The following is a 26,678-nucleotide window of genomic DNA, read 5'->3' on the forward strand; positions in this document are numbered from 1 at the left end:
AAAGTAGATAAATTTCTTCTTGCCCCAAAAATTGTTTTAACTTCAACTGTTCTCAACTTTATTGTCACAGAAATGTCCTTATCCGGTGTAATCTTGTCTGTCACAGCCTTACTCCTTAAAATTAATCTCAGCTTTACTTCTTTAGCATACTGTCCGCCTTTATTCTTAAACCTAAGAAAATCAAATTATCTATCATTCATCTACAGTTAATCAGATGTAAGCTAAGCAATCTTGTTTGCATCTCTGTTAACTATGCTGATGTCCATTTAGTGCTACCAAGTGACACTACAAGAACAAAACTGATGTTTTTTTCAGCTGAAATTTCAATCTAATATTACCAGCTATGGAAAAAGCAACTTTCCATCACCATACAGAACAATGATTCTATGATGCCTTTATGCTTCAGGTTCTCCATTCAGTACAGTATTTTTCTCCCTTATTTTTCACCAAGGATTACCAACCTATTGCTTGCCTGACCACTAGATAGTAGCAAAGAGTTAGAGCTTTTGGTTTGTCTTGGCTGCCATCTAGCACAACCTTTCTATGTTCCTTTAATCTCTTTTGTGTCTATTAGATCTCCTTCCTGATTACTTCTGAGCATTTCTAATTCCACTGTAGTTTTTTATATGATTTTTCTGAACACAGAGAACACTTCACCTTCTTTTTACTGTTTTTCTCTTTTTGCTGACATTCTCAAATAAGGTATTTTTCTTTGTTCTTTCTTACTAGTCCTAAAAGCCCCTATTCATGTTCTTCTCATCTTTGACATTTTTAGACTATTTTTACTTCAATTTTACAATGCCTCATGTCTTTGTACGACTCATCAGATTCTCTAGTGCATAATTGATTCATTGTCTGAATCTGTTCTTTACATTGATCTTATATTCTTACTGCATACTGCCAGTATCAAATCTTGTTAACCCAGTCAGTTTCATTCTCTCAGGTTTAACCTATATATTTGACATCAATAAATCATGGTGTATTCCACCAGGCTCAATAGATTGCACTTCTCATTCTTCCATTTCCTGATGTGTTGTCAGTTTGATTGCAGTGTTGTGCATCCAGTAATGTCCATATGTAGACTCTGTATTTATGTTGCTTGAAACAGATTTGGCAATAAATAAAGAATTCTCTTTGCAAAAGTTTATCATATTATTTTCTTTGCCATTACACTATTGCAATCCAAATCTTCCTGAATTCCAATTATTTATTATTGGAATTCTATTCTTCTCTACGTCTCTGGGATGATTTAATCGCGTTTTCTGTACTTTGCAGAAAATTGACAATATGATTTTAGTGGTCCCTTCCAATTTCATGATATCATGAGTTACCTGCCAGCCAGTCCTTCTGAACCTCCTTCCCATGCAGTACAAATAGTATAAAATATGATGCAGCAGGAAGATGGGATGAAGCAGTGGCAGAAATGGTATCTTCTTCCTTACAAAGGAGCACAGTGAAATCCACCATTTTGCATCAAACAGGGTTAATAACATTACCTCCGGGAAACATATAAAAAGAGCAGAAAGACCACAGTCCTCTCTGATTTAGTTCTCAGTGTGGCAGTGCTCAGAGATATATTGTCTATACTGGACAATTATTGACAAACAGTTTGTCTATGAGTTTGTTACATTGCTTTTGGGCTGTAAATTAGGAACTCTCCAATCTGAATATTACTTTTGCAATAATTTCACTAGGTGACTTTGGGGCACGATATCTGCTCTCAAACTCACCCCCATCCTATAGGGACAATCATAGCTCTGACTTTACAGAGTTGTAGAATTTGAATTAGATTAAAATCTAATTCGAATTCTAAACATCAGCTTCATAAGAGTTGCTGTTGTTGATCACCTTAACAGTTGTATTCACTTACAAGCAATGGACAAGTGTACGGCCTTCTCCTCCATTGTATTCTTCCTGCCACTTGTCCACTTGACGTATGAGTTTCAAAAAAGACCGTTTAGATACTGGTGTGTCTCTGTACATAGGCCATCCAAGGAACTGAAATTGCTGCACCATTCGGTAGCCATCCTGGGGCTGTGGGGACCCAACCAACAGGGGAAGAAAAAAAGACAGCGTTATTTATTCTGAGTTCAAATAATATGCACATTACACCCTTGCCCTTAACATTGTTATAGAAGATTGCTCCTTAAAATGTTCGAAAGAAATTTACATTTCAAAGTTATGACTTAGAATCTCAGATTTAAGATGATATTTTAAACAGCTAAAAATATAGATATGCTGAAGTGAAACAATGGTACAGCTGCAAGAGCCAAATATATGATTAATATTATAGCAATCACAAACTACCAAGCTGAAATTTGCGATATAATTTCATCAGTGTTGCTCTTTTAATATGCTTGTCATTGTCAAATTTCTGAAATGAACTTTCATTCTGATGACTGATTGTTAACATGCTAAATACAGAATAATTCGTTCAGAATAACCTCTCCCTTCTTTGGCATCTTTGGAAAACTGTACTTGTCTGTTGAAAATTTCTACTAATTTATAACAAAAGGAAAAAGAAAAAATGTTTTCCAATTTCTCAGCTCTATTGACAGATAAGATTTGAAAAAAATCTTCAGGGTTATTGATTTGTTGACTCTGTAACTAATGTTAAAAATGTTCAAAATATAAATGTATGTATCCTTAATTCTGGCAAATAAATAAATAACCAGGTAAAAGGCCTCGCAAAGTTGTTCAGTGAGTGTTCTTCATTCTTGTATGTTATTAAGCAGTTTAACACTAACCAGATACGGTCTAGATTTTATAAATTCATCCAAATCCTGGCAACACTTTTGTTCCAGCTGAAGCTTGTAGGCTGGTACCAATTATAGAATATTACATAGTCTACATTACAGATGAAATATTTTATGAGCACAGTGGATTTTTATATGGAATGCTTCCAACAAATAATAAACATTAAATTAAATCTGGACTCCTTAAAATGTGAATGCAAACTATATTTCTACCACTCATAAAAAATAAACAAATAACTAAATAAGATCCTTACTCTTGATGCATTATAAATTCGGAATATCCGACTGATTATATCTTCTTCTAAATCAGCAGAAACAAACTCTACTTGAATAGGACCATGTCGATGAACACCATTTTCAGGCCAATATTGTGGACATAGCTGTAGAAGAAAGAGATTAATTCATGTGTAATTGTATTATTTAGGATGGCTCCATATACTCAACTGTGATTTTTTTATGTGCCCATATGAGCTCCAAAGATCACAGAAGTTTATATCTACATGAAAGGATGCTTGTATATAGGTTTATATATCAATGAAACTTTGGAGTCCTTCAAGAAAAGACCAACATTTTAAAGGCTTATTGTGTTTAATGTATTTTGCAATTATACCTTTTTAGAAAGAAAAATGCAGAAACAATTCTCAGCCTCTAAGAATATAATCTACTTTACTACATAGATCCAGTGAAATTTGTAGTACACTTCTTCTATGTACAAATATGTAATACATGCATTCATACCTACATTGCAGGAGAAAACTTTTATAGAGGACACTTAGCGTTTATAATTTTACTTTTATTTACTTATTAACAAACTTGTTTTAACAAAAATGATTAGAAGATATTTAGAAAACAAAAATATAAATAAATTGAATTTAACTATTAATAATTATAATTTAAGACTAAATGGAAAGAAGAACCATTGTTTTCCAAACCATTATTTTCAAACTATTTCCAAATGTATGATGGAAAGAAACTTTCAACTTCTTTCAAAAAGAGAACTGGGAAACACGTGCAAAGAATTCTCTGTGGAAAATATTTTGCTTCTCTGGGGATATCACAAAAAATCCTTCCTATGCTGGTTATCATGGGTATGAAACACATTTTTCATTTCTCAAGGCAACATTTTTCTTTAATCTCAACACTACTGGATATCACCAAAACCTTAGCTGCCTTCCCTTTATATAAATATCTCCTTTTTCACTTTGACAATTTGTTTCAACAGTATATTTGTAGTGTAGTAATCACAGGGGATCAAAGAGATACTCTGGACCATTTAAATAGCAGATAATATTAGGTAGGCTGAGTCCTTCTTAATCCATCCTGAATCTTCACTTTCCAATATTCCAGACATCAATTTACAAATAGGCTCAGTCAGACAGTTAAGGCCAAACAAAACAAACCGAGAGAACCACTGAAGGATTTTTATTTTGGATTTAATTTATATCCTGCCTCTCTATTCATTTGGACATGCAAGGCTAGCAATCAATATAATGAACGCTACAAAAATAAAAATGGAAAGAAGTATTTTTAAATCTTGCAAACAACAAATAACAATTAAAAACCTGGTAAAAAAATGCATATTGTGGTTGATGGTCTAGCGCAGGGGTCAGCAACCTGAAAGAGTGAAAGAGCCACTCGGAACCGGTTCCCTCACAAAAGGAAAAACTGGGAGCCGCAAAAAATGTGTGCACATGCGCATACATGCGCGCATGCGCAGAACAGGGTTTGACTGAAGAGTGGAGCCAAGGCAAGATATGCACCTACCCTGCATATTTGAATTGATTGGTTGAACTTTTTTAGTCCCACTTTTTTTTTTTTGTTTTTAGACTGCACATGGCAGAGGACTGGGAGCTGCAGGAGACAGCTGAAAGAGCCGCATGCGGCTCCGGAGCCACGGGTTGCAGACCTGTGGTCTAGTGGAAAAGAGAATGTGCATTACCTACATTTCCTAAGGGAAGGCCTTCCTCACCCTGGGACTAACAGGAAAATGCCCTCTATTTCATGCTGGGCAGACTGGGGATATTTTCAGACTGTAATGCTCGAGGAAGTTTGCATCAGAAGATGTAGACCTTAGCCATTTTGGCCTTTAAATGTCAGTAACAATATCTTAAATGCTGCCTAAGAAGCAATTAACAAGCAGCACACATCTTCTGATACCAGCATAATGTAATTCCAGTATCTTACTTTGCGTAGAAATGTAATTGGTGTATTTTGCACCCACTACAATTTCTTGACATTCTTCAAAGGCATTGTCATACGGAATGTATTGGAATAATCAAAACTGATTGGCTCTAGGTAGGAACAATCCTTTTCTTAATATGGAATATTTCTTCGCAAAACTTAGAAACCATTCACATGAAAAAAAACCTTATAGTTTCTTTCATGTGCATGGTCTGCTAGTATCACAATAGAAAGGTCATATTGGAATTTTAAAACATAATGCAAATTATGGTCTTTTATTTTCAAGCTAGTAATAGGAAGAAAATTGAAAAGCCATCAAATGTGGGAAAAGAACAGAGAAAGCTTTCAGCTGTATGAAGATCATTTGTAAAAATGATACTTGAAAATTAAAGTACTTGGGTTTAAACATTTTAATACTATGCAAACTTTCTGAAAAGTATTGCTGGCATAATCTTGTATCCCTCAAACATGTCTCCACTTGTTTGCCTCCTTTCTAGATTAAAAATATCACAATCTTTTTCATATTGGGAACTCTTCTAACCACTTTGTCATCTTAGCTATCCTCCTCTGAACCTTCTCCAGCTCTACTATCCTTTTTGAGATGCGGTGATCAGAACTACACACAATATATTATGATACTGGCATCTCTAGTTTCAATTCCATTTCTTATTATCCCTACATGCAATTAGCCTTTTTTTATAGTGGATGCAAACTATGTTGAAAATTTCATTGAATTTACCCTTATTACAAGATCTTGTTCTTTGTTGGTCAATGTTAGTTCTGATTCCATTAGTTGTATGAGTAGTTAAAATGTTTTGGCTCCAATGTGCATCACTATATACTTGCTCACATTGGATCTGCCATTTTGACATCTATTCCCCTAACAGAATCCTTTGGAGCTCTTGGCAGACTCTTATTGTTTTTACCAGTATGAACAATTTAGTGTCATTGGTACCATAGCTATTCCATTAGTCACACCTTATTCCAGGTCAATTCTAAATATGTTGAAAAGTACTAGAAAGGAGTGTCATGTAGTGTTGAGGGTTTTATTCTAGCCCTGCCCTGTTTCACTTAATTCATAGATGACTTGGCTAATGGATTAAAAAATGAGATTTTCACATTTTTGGATGACACAAAGCTAGGAGGATGACACAAAGATAGGAGGATTGCAAACATTTTGTAGGACTATCAAAATTCAAGGACATTGACAATGGGTAGAGATCAGCAAGATGATATAACAAATGTAAAATCCTACATTCTACTAGAAAAAAATCAAAAGCATGAGAATAAAATGGGAAGGGGACACAATGAACAAAACTACATGTGAAAAGAATCCAGTCTCATAGTTGTTCACAAGCTAAACATACACCAGTAGCACGATGCATTGGCAAAAAAAAATCATCCTTGGCTGTAGCAACAGAAAAGAATGTCAAGAAAAAGTCACTGTTCTTCTCTAATGCTGCACATTAAATAATATGTCCTGTTTTAGGCATCAAGTTTTTGAAAGGATGTTGATAAACTGGAGCACATCCAGAGGAGAGTAATCAAGATGATAAGTGGCCAGGAAGGAAAAATTACAATGAAAGGTTGGAGGCACTGGGTATGTTTAAGGAAGACTACAGGGAGACCTGACAGCTGTTTTTAAAGAACTGTCGTGTAGAAGACAGGAAAGAATAGTTCAGAGTTATTTCACAAGGTTTAAATACAAAGGAGTAGATTTCCTATGGACTTCTTTTTTTTTCCTAATGGTAAGAATTGTTCGACAATGGTACAGACTACCTTGGGAGGGGTCGGCTCTTTTAAATTGAAGGCTGTTGAACAGAGGCTTCATGACCACCTGTTGGGAATGCAATAGTAGTGGTTTCCTGCAGAAAGCTAGACAAGATGATTTTTCAAACTCTAGTTTCTAGAAATCTACCTGGCCAACCCAAAAATGGTTTCAGTGTTGTGACCTGTATGGGATACCTTCCTTCAATTTATACACCAGAACTACTTTGCCCCACCAAAGGCTGTAAACAGTTATGAGCAAGGAGGGTTTGAAGTAACCATTATGAGTAACTGTATAAGTTATATAGAAAAATAAAGGACAATAATTTCTTCAATGGAAATATTCTCAAACAAAAACAAAGTAATGTCAGGTGAAAAAAATTCTTTTAACAAAGAGTTCATTTTCTTTTCCTGTTTCACCCTATGTACCCTAATTAACACTTTGGAACAGACATCAGAGTAGGAAACCAGGTGTAGTTCCCAATAGACAGCAGCCCTCCAAAGTTTTAAAAGGTAACCAAGCAAAGCCAATGGAAAGTTTAAAAGTTTTCCTGCTTTTGTATATTCAAAACATAGCTGACTAAACAGCTTGATCCTACAAGCCTTTCCTTGTTCATTCTGAAAATAACTCACCAGCACACAAGTTCTTTTGCCTTTTATGCATTTCCCTGGAGACCAGTGAGTGTGGTTGAGATACAAAAATATGCAAGCGAATCCCTGAAATTTATAATTACTTGCCGAAGGGGTGTTACTTATGAACTTTAAAACAATAATGGCAAAAATATTTCAAATGTTAAAAAAGTAATTCTTTTATTTATCATAAATATAGTATACAGTACATCAGATTCAGCTGTTAGTGTTCTTCTCTTTAACCAAAGTGTTTCATTAAGCAGTACAATAAATACTCTTAAGAGAAATTGTAGAAAAACGGGGCAGTTTTAATTTAGTATGGGCACCCATTTTTCAACTCCATCAGTATTTTGTAAGAGTTTCATCTTTCAGTTTCCAGGAACTGACTACTTTTGATGTGGACTTTGCTGCCACTTCAGCTGGAAAGAGACAGAAGGAACACAGCAAAGTAACATGTGTAAGGCTAAAAGGAAGTATGGTGTTTCAGGAAGTCGTGCCAGCGCCATTTTAGTTCTAAGTGCAGATGTCTATTGAGCAGCACTGATGACAAGCCACCATCTGTGTTATACTTTGTCTGGAGACATAATTGTCTCTTTCCCAGTAGCATAAGCTAGCGCATTTTCTTAAACTGACATTCAGCATCCCCAGGAAAATGTTCCCATGAGGATATGCAATTAATGGCACTGCTCCTATTAAACAAAGGGACTGACAGTCAGTGATGCTCTTTTTTTTCTGAAGGAAAGAAGCAGTTATAAAGAGCAGGATTTCAGCATCACAAAAATAGATCTTGTGTCTATGCAGCAGAGTAAATAATGGTTGATTTGGACTAGTAAACTGAGGATTCATATTCCCACTCAAGAATAAAATTTTATGGCTACTCTACTAAGTGCTAGTCTACAAAACGTTTCACGACTCCCAGTTCCTTTACTGTTGATAGTCGAATCTAAAAGGCAAAAGCCATCTATCACTTCATTGTCAGTTCTAAGTTTGGCTGCCGTAACTGTTGTGATTAGTTGAATCTTCTTTATATTTAATCTTAGTTCAAAGCTCTTGGTTTTCATTGTTAGAACTTGCAAATATTTGCACTTTCAGATATTAAGAATAGTATCATCAGCAGGTGTAGAATGATTATTGACGTTTTCCCCTTTTTAACACTATGCTCATCTTTCTCTCTAATCTAGCTTTCTTTAATTTATAATATCTATATCTAAAATATCTTGTATATAATAAAGTTTTGAGAGAGAGAGAGAGAGAGAGAGAGAGAGAGAGAGAGAGAGAGAGAGAGAGAGAGAGAGAGAGAGAGACTGGGATTCTGAAAAAGAAGCAGTTGGAAGCATTCATGGAAGAGAAGTCCCTTAACGTCAAACTCAACTTAAAGGAGACAGTACTAAAAGAGACATTACTTATAAAGCAAGTAATTTCACTAAATTCATGTATTTGACTTACTTGTGCTGGATCCACATCATTCAGCATCACTATTGATGTGCAATGGTAGTCTAGAACCAGTCTCCAGAAATCTTTGACAGTATTTGGTAAAGGATGCTGAGTGACTATAAAAGCTGAAGGCTGTTTATAACTCTGCAAAATAAGAAGGATATTTAATGGAGGATTAAAGTCTACAGTAAGAAAGTAAATATAAGAAAAAAAATGAATACAAATAATATTTTCTTTAAAAATGATATTCTATATATTATGGAAACAGAAGAAAAAGCTTCTGCTGAACTGGCATGGAAGCAATTACAGCAGACTAGGAACAGAATTGCTTTTAAATCCCAGTCTTCCAACGGAACTTGGAGATAGTGAAGTTATATAGATATGCACCAGATGTTCCTGTCCCAAGTGAAATGTGTACATTAGCAGAATGCCATCAAATACAAGGGACAAGGAATAGGAAGCAAGGCCTATTTTAGAAATATATAATGTTTAAAAAGGGATGGGTTAAAAAAGCCATCAAGATATGTCAACACATATACAAAGGGGGCAGAGTTTTAATCATGCTGTTGTTTCTGTCATGTTACTTGGTGTAGTTATGTGACAACTTCTGGGAGAAGAGGAAACAGTCATGAAATAAAGCTGACATCTCTAGCCTGGTTCCTTCCAGATGTATCCAACAGCTGTGTTTCTTAAGATCTAGCTCTATAAGGCAGCAGGTAGAAGGATTCAGTAAAAGTGGCTACTGCAGATAAGGACTTTGCTAACTGCAATATATATAATGTACAGTATATGTTGGATATGTGTAGGCAATGTCAATCACTTGCATAATCACTAATGTGATACTCCCACCTTTTAAGCATACAACCTTTCCACATATCTTTATTATAAATAATATAAGTGCTAACTATGAAACTAGTAGTCATATCAGAAAAGATTGCTTTCATGGAAGATCACTGAAAATGTTTTTGTTCTTTTCTGAAGCCTGCTTTTTGGCATGTGTGTATTTATATGTGTGACAGCTTTAATTACTGCCGCTCTAAAATGTTAGAGATACTCCACAAATCTCTAAAGAGTGTAAAACATATTTAAGTATCCTTTTATTTAATTGATGTTAGTGTATTAAGATTTCCATATCTGCATTTAATGTGGATAAAAGTATCCTTAGCAAATGTTCATTCAGTTAGAAAAGAATCAATTGACTGAAGTAATGGCCTGTGTATTATCTATGCTAGCAGGCTTTTTTCCCTCCTCTATTCATTACTATGAAAATGAGAAAGAAAACTAATTTTTTCCCCTATATTATTATGCCGACTAGCTACCTTGAAGTCTCATTTTATAAGTGCGCATGATACTGTATGTATACAAAGACTCACACACACACACACACACACACACACACAAACTTTGAAATAAGCCCCAACAAAAATGTATATAGTTGTAGCCTTAGTTATATAATGAGTTACTCTTGACAGTTCATATGCATACATTAGATATGAGGCATACTGATTAAACACTCATATTGCATCAATCTGTTCTCTGTTATTTATTCCGTTTTGGTTTGGTTTGCTGTAATGAATGGAACCATTGGTATGTAAACTGTACAGCACAATAAAGATTAACCTTCAAACTGATTTCAATTCCAAAAGGTTTTAGGGACACATCTGCATGGTTCTTGGCAAACAACAGAAATGTGCTTTGACATTGCCTTTCTTCAGATTTTTTTTTCTGGCTTTCCAGTTCAGTTCAGTTCACTCCAGTCTTCTTTCTTTCTTTCTTTCTTTCTTTCTTTCTTTCTTTCTTTCTTTCTTTCTTTCTTTCTTTCTTTCTTTCTTTCTTTCTTCCTTCCTTCCTTCCTTTCTTTCTTTCTTTCTTTCTTTCTTTTTCTTTCTTTCTTTCTTTCGTATTTTTCTGTTCTTTCATGCATGCATGGATGAGGTCTGATTCTATTGAGCTTTTTGTGACCAACCAAGGTCAACTAAGTATTGCCGTCCAACTGGCCAATGTAATATATGAAACTTGATGTATGATGCTTGTTAAAAAAAAGTTTATGCAATATGAAGTTGGCTGGTTTCCTTGCTTAGTAGAGTATGACCCTCGCTCAACAAATATTTTCATACCTTAGCAGTTCTATAACTTATATCTGAATCTATCTGAATGTTTAACATTTTTAAAGTAAATTCAGGAAAGCATATTTGAAAGATTTGAGCACTTTATGGAGCCAAGCTTCTTGCAACTTTCCAGGTTCTTTGATATCACGAACACACTTTTTTAACTAAGAAAACCAAGACAAGCACTTACATCCATCAGTGCAGCATTAATGTAATTACTGCTTTCTCCATCTATTGTGATAAGGAAAGGCAAACATCTGTCTGGAGGAAGAACATCCATACACCGATTCTTCTCATGATTCCGGGGTAAAAGTGCTATACTGCAATCTTCTACCCGAAGGGTTGGGGTCACCATGTTTAGAGTCTACCAAAATAAGATAAAATGAATTTGACAGAAAGTTACTCAAGAATGAATGTCTTCAGTGTTACACTGATTTCCAGGGAATTAAATTAGAAGACAATTTATGCTTCATAGAATAATATTTAAAAAATTAAGCTAAGCTAAATGTAGCTCTATAATAAAAGGCTATTTTGCAAATATTTGGCTTTTGAAATGTGCTTCAATCATTGACTTACCCTAAATTCTTCTTTGATCTGACTTGAATTGGTTTGAGGATCAAGTTTATTCATTTCATAATAGACTGATCTAACTTGTGAAGCTAGAACAGAGGTATCTCCACAGAGACAGGCTTCCAGTATTGCATCATGTATGAATACGTACTGTTCCTAGAGAAATTTAAAAAAAAAATCAGACTGTTGGAACAACATTCCATTGCCAAATCTAACACACACTCATTATATCCGGCATAATCCCAACTAAATTTTTAAAACTGCTCATTTGTTGATTTTCTTATTACAAGTCTAAGAAAATAAGAATTAAAAATATCTGGATTTGAGGTCCAAGACTCAGAGGCAAAAACTCATATAACTCAAAATATTGGGTCCAACCTGGTCTAGCTTTTTGAGGTTGGCTATATGCTGCTACTTTGTTGAGCATAATAGCCATACGATCAGGGTGAGGAAGCTCAAAAGAGAGTTGTAGGCCACCTGACATTTAAATTTCAATATGTGACAAAACAAAACTCATTTTCATTCTATCCAATATGAAAAGTGAAAATAAGGGAACGCTTAGAATACCTCTGTTTGCACCATGTTAACTCTCCGAGATCGAAGTTCTCTGACACAGTTGAATATATCTACAACTCCTTCTCTTTCTGCCATGTCTAACATAATGTCAATGACAATAAAACATCCAGTTCGGCCAGCACCTGCACTGTAAATACAAAAGCACATTATCATTTTAACATTCAGAAAATGCTAGCAATTCCTTTCACCAAAATGGAAAGATTATTATTATTATTATTAATTTTATTTGTATACCGCCCTTCTCCCAAAGGACTCAGGGCGGTGAACAGGGCAATACATGTTAAAAAACAAGAATACAAATATTAAAAGAGATTAAACAAGATGCCCAAAAACTACAGCAATAAGTTAAAATACATTACAACAGTAAAACCCAAACCCATCACCCATCAGGCCAGGCCGGCTTGTTCGAACAAGTAGGTCTTTAGATCGCGCCGGAAGGAGCGAAGGTCGGGCGCCATCCGGAGCTCAACCGGAAGATGGTTCCACAAATCCGGCGTGCCCACAGAGAACGCCCTCCCCCTGGGGGCCACCAGTCGACATTCTTTGACCGGTGGCACCCTGAGGAGGCCCTCTCTGTGGGAGCGCACTGGGCGGAAGGAAGTTGATGCCGGCCGCAGGTGCTCCCTAAGGTATTCCGGACCCTTGTCTTTCTTGAGTGATATGCCCCCCCAAAAAAAGATTGTGAGGGAGCAAGCCACACACTTTGATGTACTGGTGAAAGCACCAAGCTAGAAACTAGGAGAATGTCCTGCCTTAGGCACAAAGCCAGCTTGATGAACTTGGGCCAGCAAATCTAGGAAAAGATATCCACTGAGAACGAATAAAATTTCAGTTTTAATCACCATAGTTGAAGACATCCTTTTCTTGAAATGAACAGCTTTATGTTGCAAAACATTTAAATATCCAAATTATTATCTTCTGAAGTTGGATCTGCCTTGTGGAAAATCCCAATTGGCATTAATGAGGAAATTCCTTTCCATTTAAAATAGGAACAATGAAGGATTCTTCAGGATTGTAGCGGTATTAAATCTCCTCTCTAGGCCTGGAACGATCCTGTTAATTATCAATGCAACTTGCTTTTAAAAATCCATATGTCTAAACCTAAAATGTATTTAGCAACACATTTGTTTGGTTGACCGTGTTGTATTGTTGTACTGGGCATGCACCTTTTATGAATGGTGGCTCATATAAGTAGCTGGTGTGCCAATAGCTGCGAAATGCCATCATGGAGAAACATATTCCAGAAGCTTTTGGAAGAATACTGCAACATTTAAACTGGGTCTAAATCTAATAAGATTTTTCAGTCTGTTACAGTTGAGGAAGATACATTCATAGAACAAATATTATGCATTATGATTTCCTGTTCATGAATGGTATTTCAGAAACTGAAGCAACTAAGATAGTTCCAGCTGTGCTAAATTTAAAAAGGATAAAAAGTGACCAACATCTTTCTCAAGTAAAGAAGCCAAAATAGGTTCTACTAACCTGCAGTGTACAACTAGTGGACCAGCATTAGGCGGGCTTTTTGATTTGACTTGCCGGACGAATCCGAGAAGACCCGTAGCATGGTATGGTACACCATGATCTGGCCAGCCAGTGAAGTGGAACTGTCTGATTTCTCTGATCTCATGGGCACCTCTCTGTTAATGGGTTGTCAGACCACAAGAGAAAAGGAAAAGCAGCGGCAGTGAGCATTTTCAAATGTCATAGAAAGAACGTAATTCTATTCAGCCCTCTTTTAAAATTTGGGGACTTTTGGAGTTGACCTCCCATTTTCTGCCTTATTGGTGACCAGAAAAGAGATTGGCATGATGCATGCCCGGGGGAATAATATTTCCCCAGAGATCCATGAGCCCCACCTCCATGATATTACATAAGATGTTGAAAACCTGGCTATTTTCCGAGACTATTGATAAGGTGGTGTGAACCTCTGTACTTTTTTCGTTTGGTATGATTTTTTTCTGTTGTATTTATAGTATTTCTAGTCATAGGACTTAAAACATAGAAAATTAGGGCTGGAAGGGACCTTGGAGATCTTTTAGTCTAACCCACTGGTTGGGTAGGAGACCTATACCATTTCAAACAAATAGCTGTCCAAATGGCTGAACATCTCCAGTGATGAAAACCCCACAACTTCTGGAGGTAAGCCACCCTACTGATTAATTGTTCTCACTGTCAGGAAATTTTTCCTTAGTTCTAGGTTGGTTCTCTTTTTAATGATCTTCCACCTAATTTTGTCCTATCCTCAGCTGCTTTGGAGAATAGGCCAACCCTGGTGATCAGAACTGCATGCAATATTCAAAGTGTAGTCTCATTAGGGCAATATAAAGTGGTAATATCACTTCCTGTGATCTTGAAACTATATCTCTGTTGATGCAGCCTAGGAATGCATTGGCCTTTTGGGCAGCTGCAGCACACTGCTGGCTTATACTTAAGTGGTGGTATACTAGGACACCTAAATCCCTTTCACGAGTTACTGTTACTTTGAGCCTATATATCTGTCCTGTACTTGTGTATTTAGTTTTTATTGTCTATGTGTAGGACTTTTTTTACCACTGAATCGCATTTTGTTGGATTGAGCCCAGCGTTCAAGTCTGTCAAAATCCTTCTGAATCTTGAATCTATCAGCTTCCTATTTTCTGCAAATCTGATGAATTCCCCCCTTCTACCCCTCATCTAGGTCATTTATGAAGATGTTGAAGAATACCGGGCCCAAGATAAAACATACATTGTTTTTTCTGTTATTGTTTTGTCTTTTTGATTATATAAAGCACCCAGAACCTGGAACTGGACATTCTTTAAATCAATGCAAGAAATAAATAGGGTAATCAGTTAAAGACAGTCAACCTTTAGCCATAAACAATTTTTGGAATAAAAATTTAACTTAAAGGTGTCTAAATTTTAACAAGACCATGGCTACAAACATTGAAAAATTGTATCTTTGCTCACCTTTTCTACTGCAAATGTTCGAATCACATATTCTGCAAGAAGCTCTGTCTCTATTAGGGTAACTTTAATGTCTTTATATATCTCAGTGTCATCTGGCCAGTATTTACAGCATTTGACCTTTCAGAAATACAAAAAAAAATTAAGGCTTGTTATCTTTCGGTTTGAAGCATTCCTTTAAGCATTTTGTATTGATCTGTGCTATACAAGCTAATAAGGCATAAAACAATCATACTATCTACATAAGGAATAGACCATAATATTGGAAAAAAATGCATCTTCTTCCAACAATAATTCTGGGAGTTAAAAAGACAGGAGTACTCTTTATTTCAAAATGGGAAAAATGTGTACATGTGTGCACACACAAAGAGGTTACTGTTAGTGCAGTATGTCTCTTTCAACACTATTGCTACTGAGAAAAATATGGCAGTGTTGGTCCTAATTGGATTAGCAGGTGAGAAAGTTGAGCCTGTACGGCAGTGTTTCTCAACCTTGACAGCTTTAAGAATTCCCCAGCCAGGAAGTTGAAGTCCACGCAACTTAAAGTTGCCAGTGTTGAAAAACACCGCTGTAGTGTATTGAATTTTGCTGGTGTGCACTTTTGTCTTTGATCATTTCTCTTCTCAAATGTACGTGACAGCTCATGTGAATGTTGGATGGAAAGTTCTGTAACATTTCCTAAAACTCCCTTTGAAAAAATTTCACACAACTCTGCTGTCAGGAAACCAGAATCGTAAGGAACTCATGTGGAGGTTTACTGTTTCTCTGCTGTCTGCTCGGCTTGATAATCAAGACCTTAAATCACATTCCTGATTTAAGGTTTCATAGTGGTTTTGACAGTATGTTTTCCCCTGCTTTGCTCAGATGAAGTTACACTTCCCATTACTATCAGATGGGTGCAAAACCTATTGGTGACCCAATTTATTGTGGTCTATCTCTTCCATAGGTAAAGTTTGATTAATATCAGTTTATTCAAGACACATATAAAAAAAGGAAACAGCTGCAATAGAAAGCTTTAGTCAGGTTTCTACCTGTAGCACAATTGGTTTGAGATGGGTGCTTGCTAATTTTCACTGTGCTAGCAAAACAATGTTAAAAATGGCTAAATTCCTAGCAGAACTATGATTTCCCAGTGTGTGTGTGTGTATACATACATACTGTAGTGCACTGTGGAACTCCACCCCCCCCCCAACAATATAATGGGCAGGTTAGCCAGTGTCTAATCTGGAAAAAGTCAGGAGGCAATTATTTCTTCCTTATACAAGGGAACAATAGATTCTTTTAAGAAAAATGATCTGCAAAGCGCTTGTTACTTTTGCAATGTCTTCACTTTTGTGTGGTAATTATGAAAGTGAATATAAGAAATCTTATACCAGAATTTAAATAAATTATTAATGCAAATGTTCATATTTCAAGGAGCATGGAAAACCTTTATGTGGTCTATGTGGAAAAGCATATTATATTAGGGACTTCATTCAAATTTTTGCACATCGTGCATGCGTGCAAAAAGATGGAGTAGCTTTTACATAGGTATATATTACAATCTTTGCATATTTTACATTTAAGGAAAATGGCAGATGAGATCTTATGCATTGAAAGAACCATACAGCATACACTACAGACAGATCCAGTCTACTGCATCTGAAGTCTGTAAAACTAAGATCCATTAAATTGAAGGTTTATTGTGATAAATTAGTGGAAGAGATGTATATGAATGCTTATCAGGTTTGCTGAGGTCACAAAATTGGGTGGAACAGTTAACAAGTAAACCTTAGAAGAAATTCAAAAAGATCTTAATAGGTGGAGAAATGGGCTGAAAATTTAATTGGAGAGAAACACAACAGTCTTTTTTTACTGAAACAGAAATTAAAAAATGCACAAACCCAGAATGGTAAATACAATATGTGGTTTGGTAAAAAGAGTATTTATTAAAAATATCTCAAGATAAAAATTCCAAATCAGGCTTAACTCTTGGTGACCACATACTGCTCTTTTTTTGGCAGCAACATGGAAGGGATTTGGTGCTGATTTTCCCCCAGGATGTCTTTCTACTTTCCATGGTGCTGCAGTTCACATCAGCCATCACAGCACTCAACAGGTGCAGTCCTGCTTAGCCAAGGTTGCTTAACTGAAGGTTAAAAACTTCCTACCTTTCTAGTAGAGCAGTTCAACAGTAGAAACAATTATCCAAAAAGGATGTGGGTTCCTGTTTGTTACAAGCTGAGCAACCCCTCTTTTTGGGGCAGTATAATTTGGATTCCTACCCTGAATTAGGTAATTTAATTTTAAACAACCTTTTCCAACCCTGTGTGTCTTATGATTATAACTCCCAGGACTCCTAGTTCACTGTGGGATCTCTGCCTTACTGGCAATAGACTACCTATTGTCAAGAATTAAGAGATATTATCCTCATAGCAATAGGCCCTGTAATTTAATTTTTCCCACAGAATGACAATTTTTCCCTATATATCAGAGAAAAAAGACTGCAGTTAGGGTTATCTCTAAAGTTGGTGCTACATCTGCTTCCCAATAAATCCTGTTGATGTACGGATTTATTTGGATAATCCCAATAGTTTTGGATCAGATTGGGCATAGGAAGACAGCTAGCTGCCTTTGGTGTGTCTTCTAATTTATTTCTTATTCACAATGATCAGCAGTCTCTTTCCAGACTTTTAGAGGAAAGTCTCTCCTGTGCTCTTCCAGGGATTAATAATGGGGTCATCTACATGCAAAGCAGATGCACTGCCACTGATTTAGTTGTTTCTCCCTCGTCATCATGTTATAGGAAGAGCTATCGCTCAGTGGTAGAATATAGAGAGACTTGTAAAAAGGTCCCTAAAACATGTCTGATAGGAGTAAGGCTTGGGAGAAAAAGTATTTAGTTACTTACTTAGGCCATTTTAATTGCAAACAACATTAAGTACTTGTAGTGGCATCATACAAGATTGGTGAGCAGAAAATGGCGTGGACCCCCCTTCTCTCTTTGCACATATAAAGGCAGGAAGGCTTACTCAGCCAGCAGAGACAGTAGGTGTAATTTAACAAAGTTTGTATTGATGAATTCCTTGGCATGCATGCTTAGAAGTTACCTAGCAAGATTTGTAAACTGCACCACTGTAGCACAAATCACTCTCACCTTTGAGCCTTTTATGTGTATTCCTACTTGTAACAATTAAGAGAAAAAATACAGCAGGAGTTCTATGATCTGACACCTCCTGGGGCGAGAAGGAGTAGCAGCAGCTGCACAGTAGAAATGGTGTTTCCCATAAAAATATTCTTAGCAAAGGATCAAATGATTCCCAAGTTAGTTACAAAATGTCATCAATCTGTCCTCAGGTGTTGTTCTGTTAGAGATGCCTTATTTAACGTTCCCGAGAGTAGGTCCACTGTCTGAGATTTGATCAAGTCTACAATAAGATCTGCTATCAAGCCATCTCTAAGTGTTATTGTTTATAATATTGTCTCTTAAAAACAGTATAAAAATCTGCTGAATCTTGGTGCAGATCTAAAATCCCCAGAAAAAAAGGTGCTGGCTTTAGCACTGAGCCACTGTTATTCTGGGAGTTCTCAGTGAGAGGAGGGATATAGTTTGGGATATTTCTCTTTCTTTGTAACTCTCTTAATATTTATTCATTAAAATCCTTTTTAGTATTTTGCCCTGGTTTAACCTATTATCTCTGAATCCTAAAAAATTCACAGTATTGGCTCCCATCTAGCCACCAGATGGCAACACAATGCTGTAGACAGTTACAATATAGTAAACAAGGAAGATATAAACCAGGGGTCTTCAAACTTGGTCCTTTTATGAATTGTGGACTTCAACTGATATAAACAATAAGTAATAACATATAGCAGATAATATATACCTTCCTATTGATCGTGCTGAGGAATAGCATTCTTAGTAAAAATCACTGTTGGGTGGGCACCTACCATTCTCACAGTTCCTGAAGGCTTTCTGAAATACAAGGTGGCTTTTCTAAGTACCAAACTGATTGCTGGTGCTGGAGTACTGCTAAACAGGCACATCCTTCAAGGGGAGGACTTGAGGAGTGCCCTCCCTATTAGATTTTTTTGCACAGGCAGAAGCCACTAGGAGAAACAGTAGATATTTATTTATTTATTTATTTTATTAAATTTATATACCGCCCTATTCCCGTAGGACTCAGGGCGGTTTACAGGGAAAATTAAAAGCATAACATACAAAAATTAAAATCAGTTAAAACAATTAATTAATTCAAGTCCCCGAAATTTAAAACTAAAACCCAATTAAAACCCCTCAGTCTGGGCCAGATAGCTCGAAGAGCCAGGTTTTCAGGTCCCGGTGAAATGAATGAAGGTCGGGGGCAGTCCTAAGTTCCGTGGGAAGTTGGTTCCATAGGGCCGGCGCACCCACAGAGAATGCCCTTCCCCTGGGAATAACCCTCCGGCATTCCTTAACCGGCGGTACCCTGAGAAGGGCCTCCCTGTGGGAGCGCACAGGACGATGGGAAGTTGATGCCGGCAGCAGGTGTTCCCTTAGATAATCCGGACCCAAGCCATTTAAGGCTTTGTAGGTCATTACCAGCAGTCATTACCAGATATCCAAGTCCTAAGTCATTTGAGGCTTTTAAGTAACAAGCAGCACCCTGAATTGTATTGCAAGTCACTTGTAAGTAGCGGAACTCTTGGAGAAATGCTATTGCTTGAATGGAGAGATGTCCTTAATTTCTTGAGTTGCTGCTGTTTTCTGGACCAATTATGCCTTCAGGATGGCCTTCAAAGGCAACTTTATGTAGAGCGAGTTGCTGTAGTCCACAGGTGTCAAACTTGATCACATCACATGACATATTGCGTCGTATCGCAACCTTTTTTGCCCTTGTGAAGCTGAGGTGGACGTGGCCTGCGCGTGATGCATCTGGCCTGCAGGCCGCCAGTTTGACACCACTGCTGTAGTCCAATGAAAAGTGACTAAGATGTAAGTGACTGTGAGCAGGGTCTCTTCATCCGGGGAATACTTGTATTTAGTGCCAAGATTCAAGTTGTGCAAAGACCTTTTTAGCCATAGCTGCCATTGATCCTCAAGCAGGAACTAACCCCAATTATGAACCACTTTAGTCCAGGGAGAATAAGTTTGTCCACAATCAAAGATGGAATATCATTGATTTCAATTGGTTTTTGAACCCACAGCCATTCAGTTTTGTGGAAATTAATATTCCCCATCCATTCCCACGGCCTCTGAGAACTAGGCACAGCACTTCTGTCCTGTCAGACTATCTCGTTTGACCCAAAACTGAGATATACAAATGGATATAGTTGGCATCCTGATGACTCATAACTTGTGCTGATGAATTCTCTCCAAGTGGCTTCATGCAGAGCCAACTTATGACAGAGGGCCTTAGGCTTGACCTCTTTGCTCCCATCCCCAAAGGTATCTTTGGAGAATGAACTACTGCAACATGCAATCCCTGGAGGAGACCCAGAAGGATATCACAACCAGTGGTATTGAAGGCAGCTGGATGTAGGGCCTGGATAGTTGAATTCCCCTCCCCACCTCACTCTTACTACAGGTAATCTACAAAGAAAACAGATCAAAACAATCAATTTCCTCCAAGGCACATGGCAGGGGGAGGGGAGAGAAGATGTCCACTGCCTCTTGTTTAAGTGGATCAGATTCAGATGTATAATACATAAAGACATTATAACAATTCGATTTTAATTTTGAACCAAGTGTCCTTCCCTAGGATTTTTCACATCCAATTTGCACATTTAATATACTTTACTTAAATTGGACCACTGTATTACCTGAGGAAGTGGGTAAACAGAACAAGAGTGATTGTCCCACCCTTTATGGCCTCATTTCCTGAATTTAAACTTCTGGAAGGCTAACAGAGGTGATAAATAGAATTCAGCAGTTTGTTGCTAACCCGGGAAGAGGTACCACAGGCACAGATGTTATCTTCTAAGTTTATACTATATTTCTCAGAGGTCAATACACTTTCCACTTGATTTATGGTTCTTTGCCACAGTGAAGCAGATTCAATGAGAAGACCAGGCTATGATTGATGCTTCCACTGAACTATATAGCTATGTGAATCTGATAATCTACTCCTTCTATCTAACTGGTCCTACTCTTTCAGCCTTTTTAAAAAATAAAAAGTAGTGTTTATGTCAAGTCTTAAGGGTATGCCAACCACAGCTTTTAAAATCTTGCAGATACCAGGATATTTGTGGAGCTACCTCTTCCCAATGTTATCTGCCTGCCCCAAATGTTCTAGTTTGATGGGACACTTAGTGTTCCTCCTTTGAAGCAATGCTTCATGATGGGAATCAGAAGACATGCCTTTTCTGTTGCAGTGCTGACCCTCTGGAATGATATTCCCTCAGGCCGACAGTTGGACCTGACTTTGTTGCTTTCAGGATGGCACTAAAAACTGTTTTCCTTGAGTGTTGGAACCTCGTTCCCTACTAATGTTGGATTTTAATTGGGATTTTTCATCTCGTTTTTTTCTTTATTGTACATCAGCCAGAGTCACAATGAGTTGGTTGACCATATACTGTAAATCATTTAAATATACAATGAATAAAATATTTGTAATGCACTATTTACATTTTATACACAACTTCAGCACACCTACATTTTGATACATAAATGTTAGAAAAATATTGATTTACTATGCTCACTGAAGTGATGGGAAACAGTTTCATTTCAATTTATATTCACAGGTAAGATGGATAAGGAAAATGATATTAAATCTGGTGAAGAGCTTGGCACTGATATGTATCAAACACTGCCAATGCTACTTAATTCAAATTTAAGCAATATATGGCATTAGTAGATAAAGAAATTTAGGATACAGGAATGTGTATTACTTTAGAGCACTACACTGAAATAAATACTTGCTATTCACTTAATCTTAAAAACTGAATCCTCAAGACATTTTTCATGTAAGATAACATAAATACAGTTGTAACCAGGTATGACGACGCTAGAACTTTAAATAATAAATAATGGACATATGGTAAAAAGAATGTACGTATGATATGAGGGGAGATAAGAGGAACAACACTTTGGATGATTATAATCATTGATAATGTTCTAAAACAATCTTTCTCAAGTTGTCCTCCTGATGTTCTGGAACATATAGCTCATAGATATTTTTTTTCCTACTACAGCTATTACACCATACATTCACCTCTCAGAATGTTTTACAGGAAGATTGTAGAATAAAGGTGAAACAACATACAGTATAACCATAAAAAGTCCAAAATAATGAATGTGAACCTTTTTAATTGAAGAAGCATACACATATATTAGCTTACACATGGGCTGCCCTTGAAAAACATCTGGAAGCTCCACTTGCTTCAAAATGCAGTGGCCTGCATGTTTTTGTGCAGACCTTGGTCTGTTTCTTGATTCCCCAACAGTAACAAAAGTGCTTAGCATTACCTCTGTGCAACTGCATGAAGATATTGGTTCTGTCCATTTTTTAAGAGATGTTTCAAAATCTAAGTTCAAAATTTTATCAGAGGTCATGGATTGAAACATTTAATTCAATGTTTATGATATATTGGACTACAATGTAAATAAATAAAATTGATGTTCCCAGCTGGTAAACAAAACAGAGTTTGTTTTTATATATGAGCTATTTTGTTTCAACTCAAGCTGAAATCTTCATTACAATGTCTGTCTCTTCCACATTCAAATCCAAATTTCTAGTATTTGCTCCTTGTTTTTGAGGACCATATACACAATAGCAGCACAATTGATTTAGGTATCTATATACTTGAATATATAAACCATAAGAGGATTGGAATAAAGGGTAATATTGCCAAAAGCAATCTGTGAAATATGTTTCTCTTGTGATTTTGAAATGAGATTGATATATATATATATGTGTGTGTGTGTGTGTGTGTGTGTGTGTGTGTGTAATCTACATGAGAACCCAAATATGCGGATTGATAAAAGATTAAGCTTGATTATTATGAAGCAATAGACTATTGGGGATTCAAGGTAAGTCTCAGTCTGAAGGTCTTACATGAATTCTTAAAAGCAACATGGCTTCAGACATGGACATATATTAAAATACAATCAAATAACATCTAGGACGAAGAATGGTCTAATTCAGTTTGTAGAGAAAACAGATGAATTTCAGTATTGCTTTTGAGTACCTTCCTTATCTCTTACCAAGTCAGATTTAATAAAATACTTTTCCAATTCTACATTTTCACGAACTCTTAATTTTGAAGAAATAATGATAGCAAACATTCTGCAGGTGGTTCTCGATTTCAACGTTACAACACTGAAAAAAGTTACTTGTGACTGTTTTTCAAGCTTAATAATTGTTGCATCATCCCCCTATTCACATTACCCGATGCTTGGCAACCAGCATGTATTTATGACAGTGGCACTGTCTCAAGATCATGTCATCACCACTTGCAACCTTCCCAGCTATCTTCTGACAAGCAAAGTCAACAGTCACAATCAGATTTGCTTAACAACTGCATGATTCATTTAACAACTGCAGTGATTCATTTAACAACTGTGGAAAAAAAGAACATAAAATGAGGTTCAATTCTCTTAACTGCTTTGCTTAGCAATGGAAATTTTGGGCTCAATTGTGGACATAAGTCGAGGACTTCCTGTATTTCCAGATTTGAATAAATACATTGGGAAGTGACCATAATATAAATAGAAGAAATTTGTAATAATGATCAAGCAAAGCTATTAGTATATTTTATAGCTCAATATGCTATAAATGTGATACTATTACTGTGCCAAATGGTAGCTAAATTAATATTGTAGTAAATAATTCTGATTAAAATTATTTCCTAATTATATGTAGTAGGCTTGATATTGGTAGCTCATTTGAAGTAACATCTGGGTATGTTTGTATGTGCTAATTTTTAGAAAGTTAAAATGATTTATTGTATGTAATTCTTTTTAAGGTGAATTGATTCAAGATATGACAATATTTAAAGCATTACACACCACCTGCATCTTTTTCCTCTTACATGATATAGGAATGTTGGCTTACAGAAAAAATGTACTTGCTTTAGGTTTGAAGATTCTGGATCCAAAAGTATTTTGAACAATGAAAGAAAAGGGAGTTGCCATTTGATTTACAACAGAAGTCATTTACAGTCACAGTACTGTATATTAGATTTTTAATCTCAGTTCTCCAAACTGTCTTTACAGTGACTGTGAGTAATGACTACATTTTGGTACAGTAAAGTGACCAAAGAAACTAGCTGACTGTACAGTAAAAAACTGCTGAGTGTATAAAAGAGTATATAATAATATATCTGATATCACTGAGTTCAGTATTAGCTGAATATCATGAGTTTATACTAGGCATCATGGAATCATAGATCTGAGTGGGCCATTTAGTCTCATTGCAAGAATTCAAGTTAAAGCATTCCAGACAGATCCTACCCCCTGTTAAAAGTATATAACAACTGGACTACGCTTTGGACAAATCTGTTGAAGTACTGATGATTTCACTTCCAGCTGGGTGGCTCACACTGACAAGGAGAGAACCATCAATTCTCAGGTCAGACCAAACTGTTATATGAACACTAAACAGATATTTTTGACTGAAAAGGAAAAGAATGGCAAAAAGTCCATTGACTTGAGCAAGTGGTTGAAAAAGGTAAAACCCTGGAACAAATAATATATATATATATATATATATATATATATATATATATATATATATATATATATATATATATATATATATATATATATATATATATATATATATATATATATATATATATATATATATATATATATATATATATATATATATATATATATATATATATATATATATATATATATATATGGATCCTTGGTTTTTCGGGTTTTTCCCCGCGTAGAACTAAAGGTGTAGGCGCAACGTTTCGACGGAATCCCATCCGTCATCATCAGGCTTTAGCTTCCTTCTTCTGGGAGAAGCATGTGGCTGTTTGTTCCTCTTTTTTAAACTGCCAGAGGGGGTGTGTTCTGTGGAGGTGTGCTCTGATTGGGTAGGGGACCAAGTGTGTTCTGATTGGGTGGGAGTGTGTTTTGAATGGTGGGTGTGTTCTGATTGGGTGGGGGGGTGTTCTGAGTGGATGGGCTGGTCTCAGCTGCCAGCTCCAGACCTGAGCTGGTGAGTTGTGCTGCTTTTGTTCGGCTTCGTGTTTGTGGTGGTGCCATGTTTTTATAGTGGGTGTCAGTTTGCTTATTGTGTGGTTTGGAGGGGTTTAAAGTGGCTGATGTTGCAGCTGTAGTTAGGTTTTTGTTTTGTGGTTGTGTGTCTTTATCGTTGTGGGTTCGGATTTGCTTTTTGAATGGTTGTGTGGTGGTGATGTCATGTGATGTTATCATGAGTTTGGGTCTGGTATCATTCTTGGTGGTTGGGCCTCGTCTGTCAATCAAGGCGGGTTTCCAAATGGCTGGTAGACGAGAGGTATCATCTCGTTTATTCATGCTGTGGGGGCGTTTTTCTATCTCAATGGCTTCTCTGATTATTCTGTTGTTAAAGTGTTCAATTTTGGCGATAGTTTTGGTTTTTTTTTAAATCAATTTCATGTCCCGTGGCTTCAAAGTGTTGGACCAGGGATGAAGTTTGTTCTCCCTTTCTGAGTGAGTTTTTGTGCTCTTCAATGCGTGCACTTATTCTTCTGTTGGTCTGTCCGATGTATGTGGTGGGGCAGGTGGTGCATGGGATTTCGTATACAGAATCAGCAAGGTCCTCCAAAAACACAACATCAAAACAGCATTCTACACAGACAGAAAAATATCCACCATCCTAAGAAACCCCAAGGACATAATTGGGTTAGAAAACCAAGGAGTATACGAAATCCCATGCACCCACGCGGGGAAAAAACCCGAATGACCAAAGATCCATATATATATATATATATATATATATATATATATATATATATATATATATATATATATATATATATATATATATATATATATATATATATATATATATATATATATATATATATAAAGGTAAAGGTTCCCCTGCACATGCGTGCTAGTCGTTTCCAACTCTAGGGGCCGGTGCTCATCTCCGTTTCAAAGCCGAAGAGCCAGCGCTTGCCCGAGGACGTCTCCGTGGTCATGTGGCCGGCATGACTAGACGCCAAAGGCGCACGGAACGCTGTTACCTTCCCACCGTAGTGGTCCCTATTTTTCTACTTGCATTTTTACGTGCTTTCGAACTGCTAGGTTGGCAGAAGCTGGGACGAGTAACAGGCGCTCACTCTGCTACGCGGCACTCGGGATTCGACCCGCCAAACTGCCGACCTTCCGATCAACAGACTCAGCATCCTAACCCACTGAGTTATATATATAAAACAGCTGCTCTGATCTAGTGGTTAAGGTGCTGGGTTGGAAGCTGGAAAACTGTGAGTTTTAGTCCCATCTTAAGCACAGAAGCCAACTAGATCATTGAGCCAGCTATTTTCTCTGAATTCTAAGATAGATCAGCCGTTCCCAACTAGTGTCCTTTAGATATTGTAGATTATACAGTAAGCTTCATAATTCTCTTTGGTTTTGATAGCTGGGAAATATGGAAATTGGTAACCACCACAGATCAACATTATCAGCTTGGGAAGACTACACTTGACATACAGAACCTGAAACAAGACTGAAACCAAACAAAACAGTTTATTGTTGAAATAAAATATATAACAGTAGTGGTGATAGTATGGTATCTTAATAGAA

General features: G+C 36.6%; 1 protein-coding gene across 4 annotated transcripts in view; it reads right to left on the bottom strand.

Annotated features, from left to right (window-relative positions):
• The window catches only part of PTPRM (protein tyrosine phosphatase receptor type M), a 488,729-nt gene that overhangs the window by 8,792 nt on the left and 453,259 nt on the right, over positions 1–26,678 (bottom strand). For all 4 annotated transcript variants that reach the window (XM_081323493.1, XM_081323492.1, XM_081323491.1 and 1 more), the window contains 8 exons: positions 14,972–15,088; positions 13,508–13,662; positions 12,014–12,149; positions 11,453–11,602; positions 11,067–11,240; positions 8,781–8,912; positions 3,011–3,136; positions 1,871–2,034 (listed from right to left, as the gene is read on the bottom strand). In XM_081323493.1, coding sequence (XP_081179619.1) covers positions 1,871–2,034; positions 3,011–3,136; positions 8,781–8,912; positions 11,067–11,240; positions 11,453–11,602; positions 12,014–12,149; positions 13,508–13,662; positions 14,972–15,088 — 1,154 coding nt within the window. The remainder of the gene's footprint in view (positions 1–1,870; positions 2,035–3,010; positions 3,137–8,780; positions 8,913–11,066; positions 11,241–11,452; positions 11,603–12,013; positions 12,150–13,507; positions 13,663–14,971; positions 15,089–26,678) is intronic.

Source organism: Vipera berus (assembly GCF_964194415.1).
Source record: "Vipera berus genome assembly, chromosome: 3".
Taxonomy (NCBI): Eukaryota; Metazoa; Chordata; class Lepidosauria; order Squamata; family Viperidae; genus Vipera; species Vipera berus.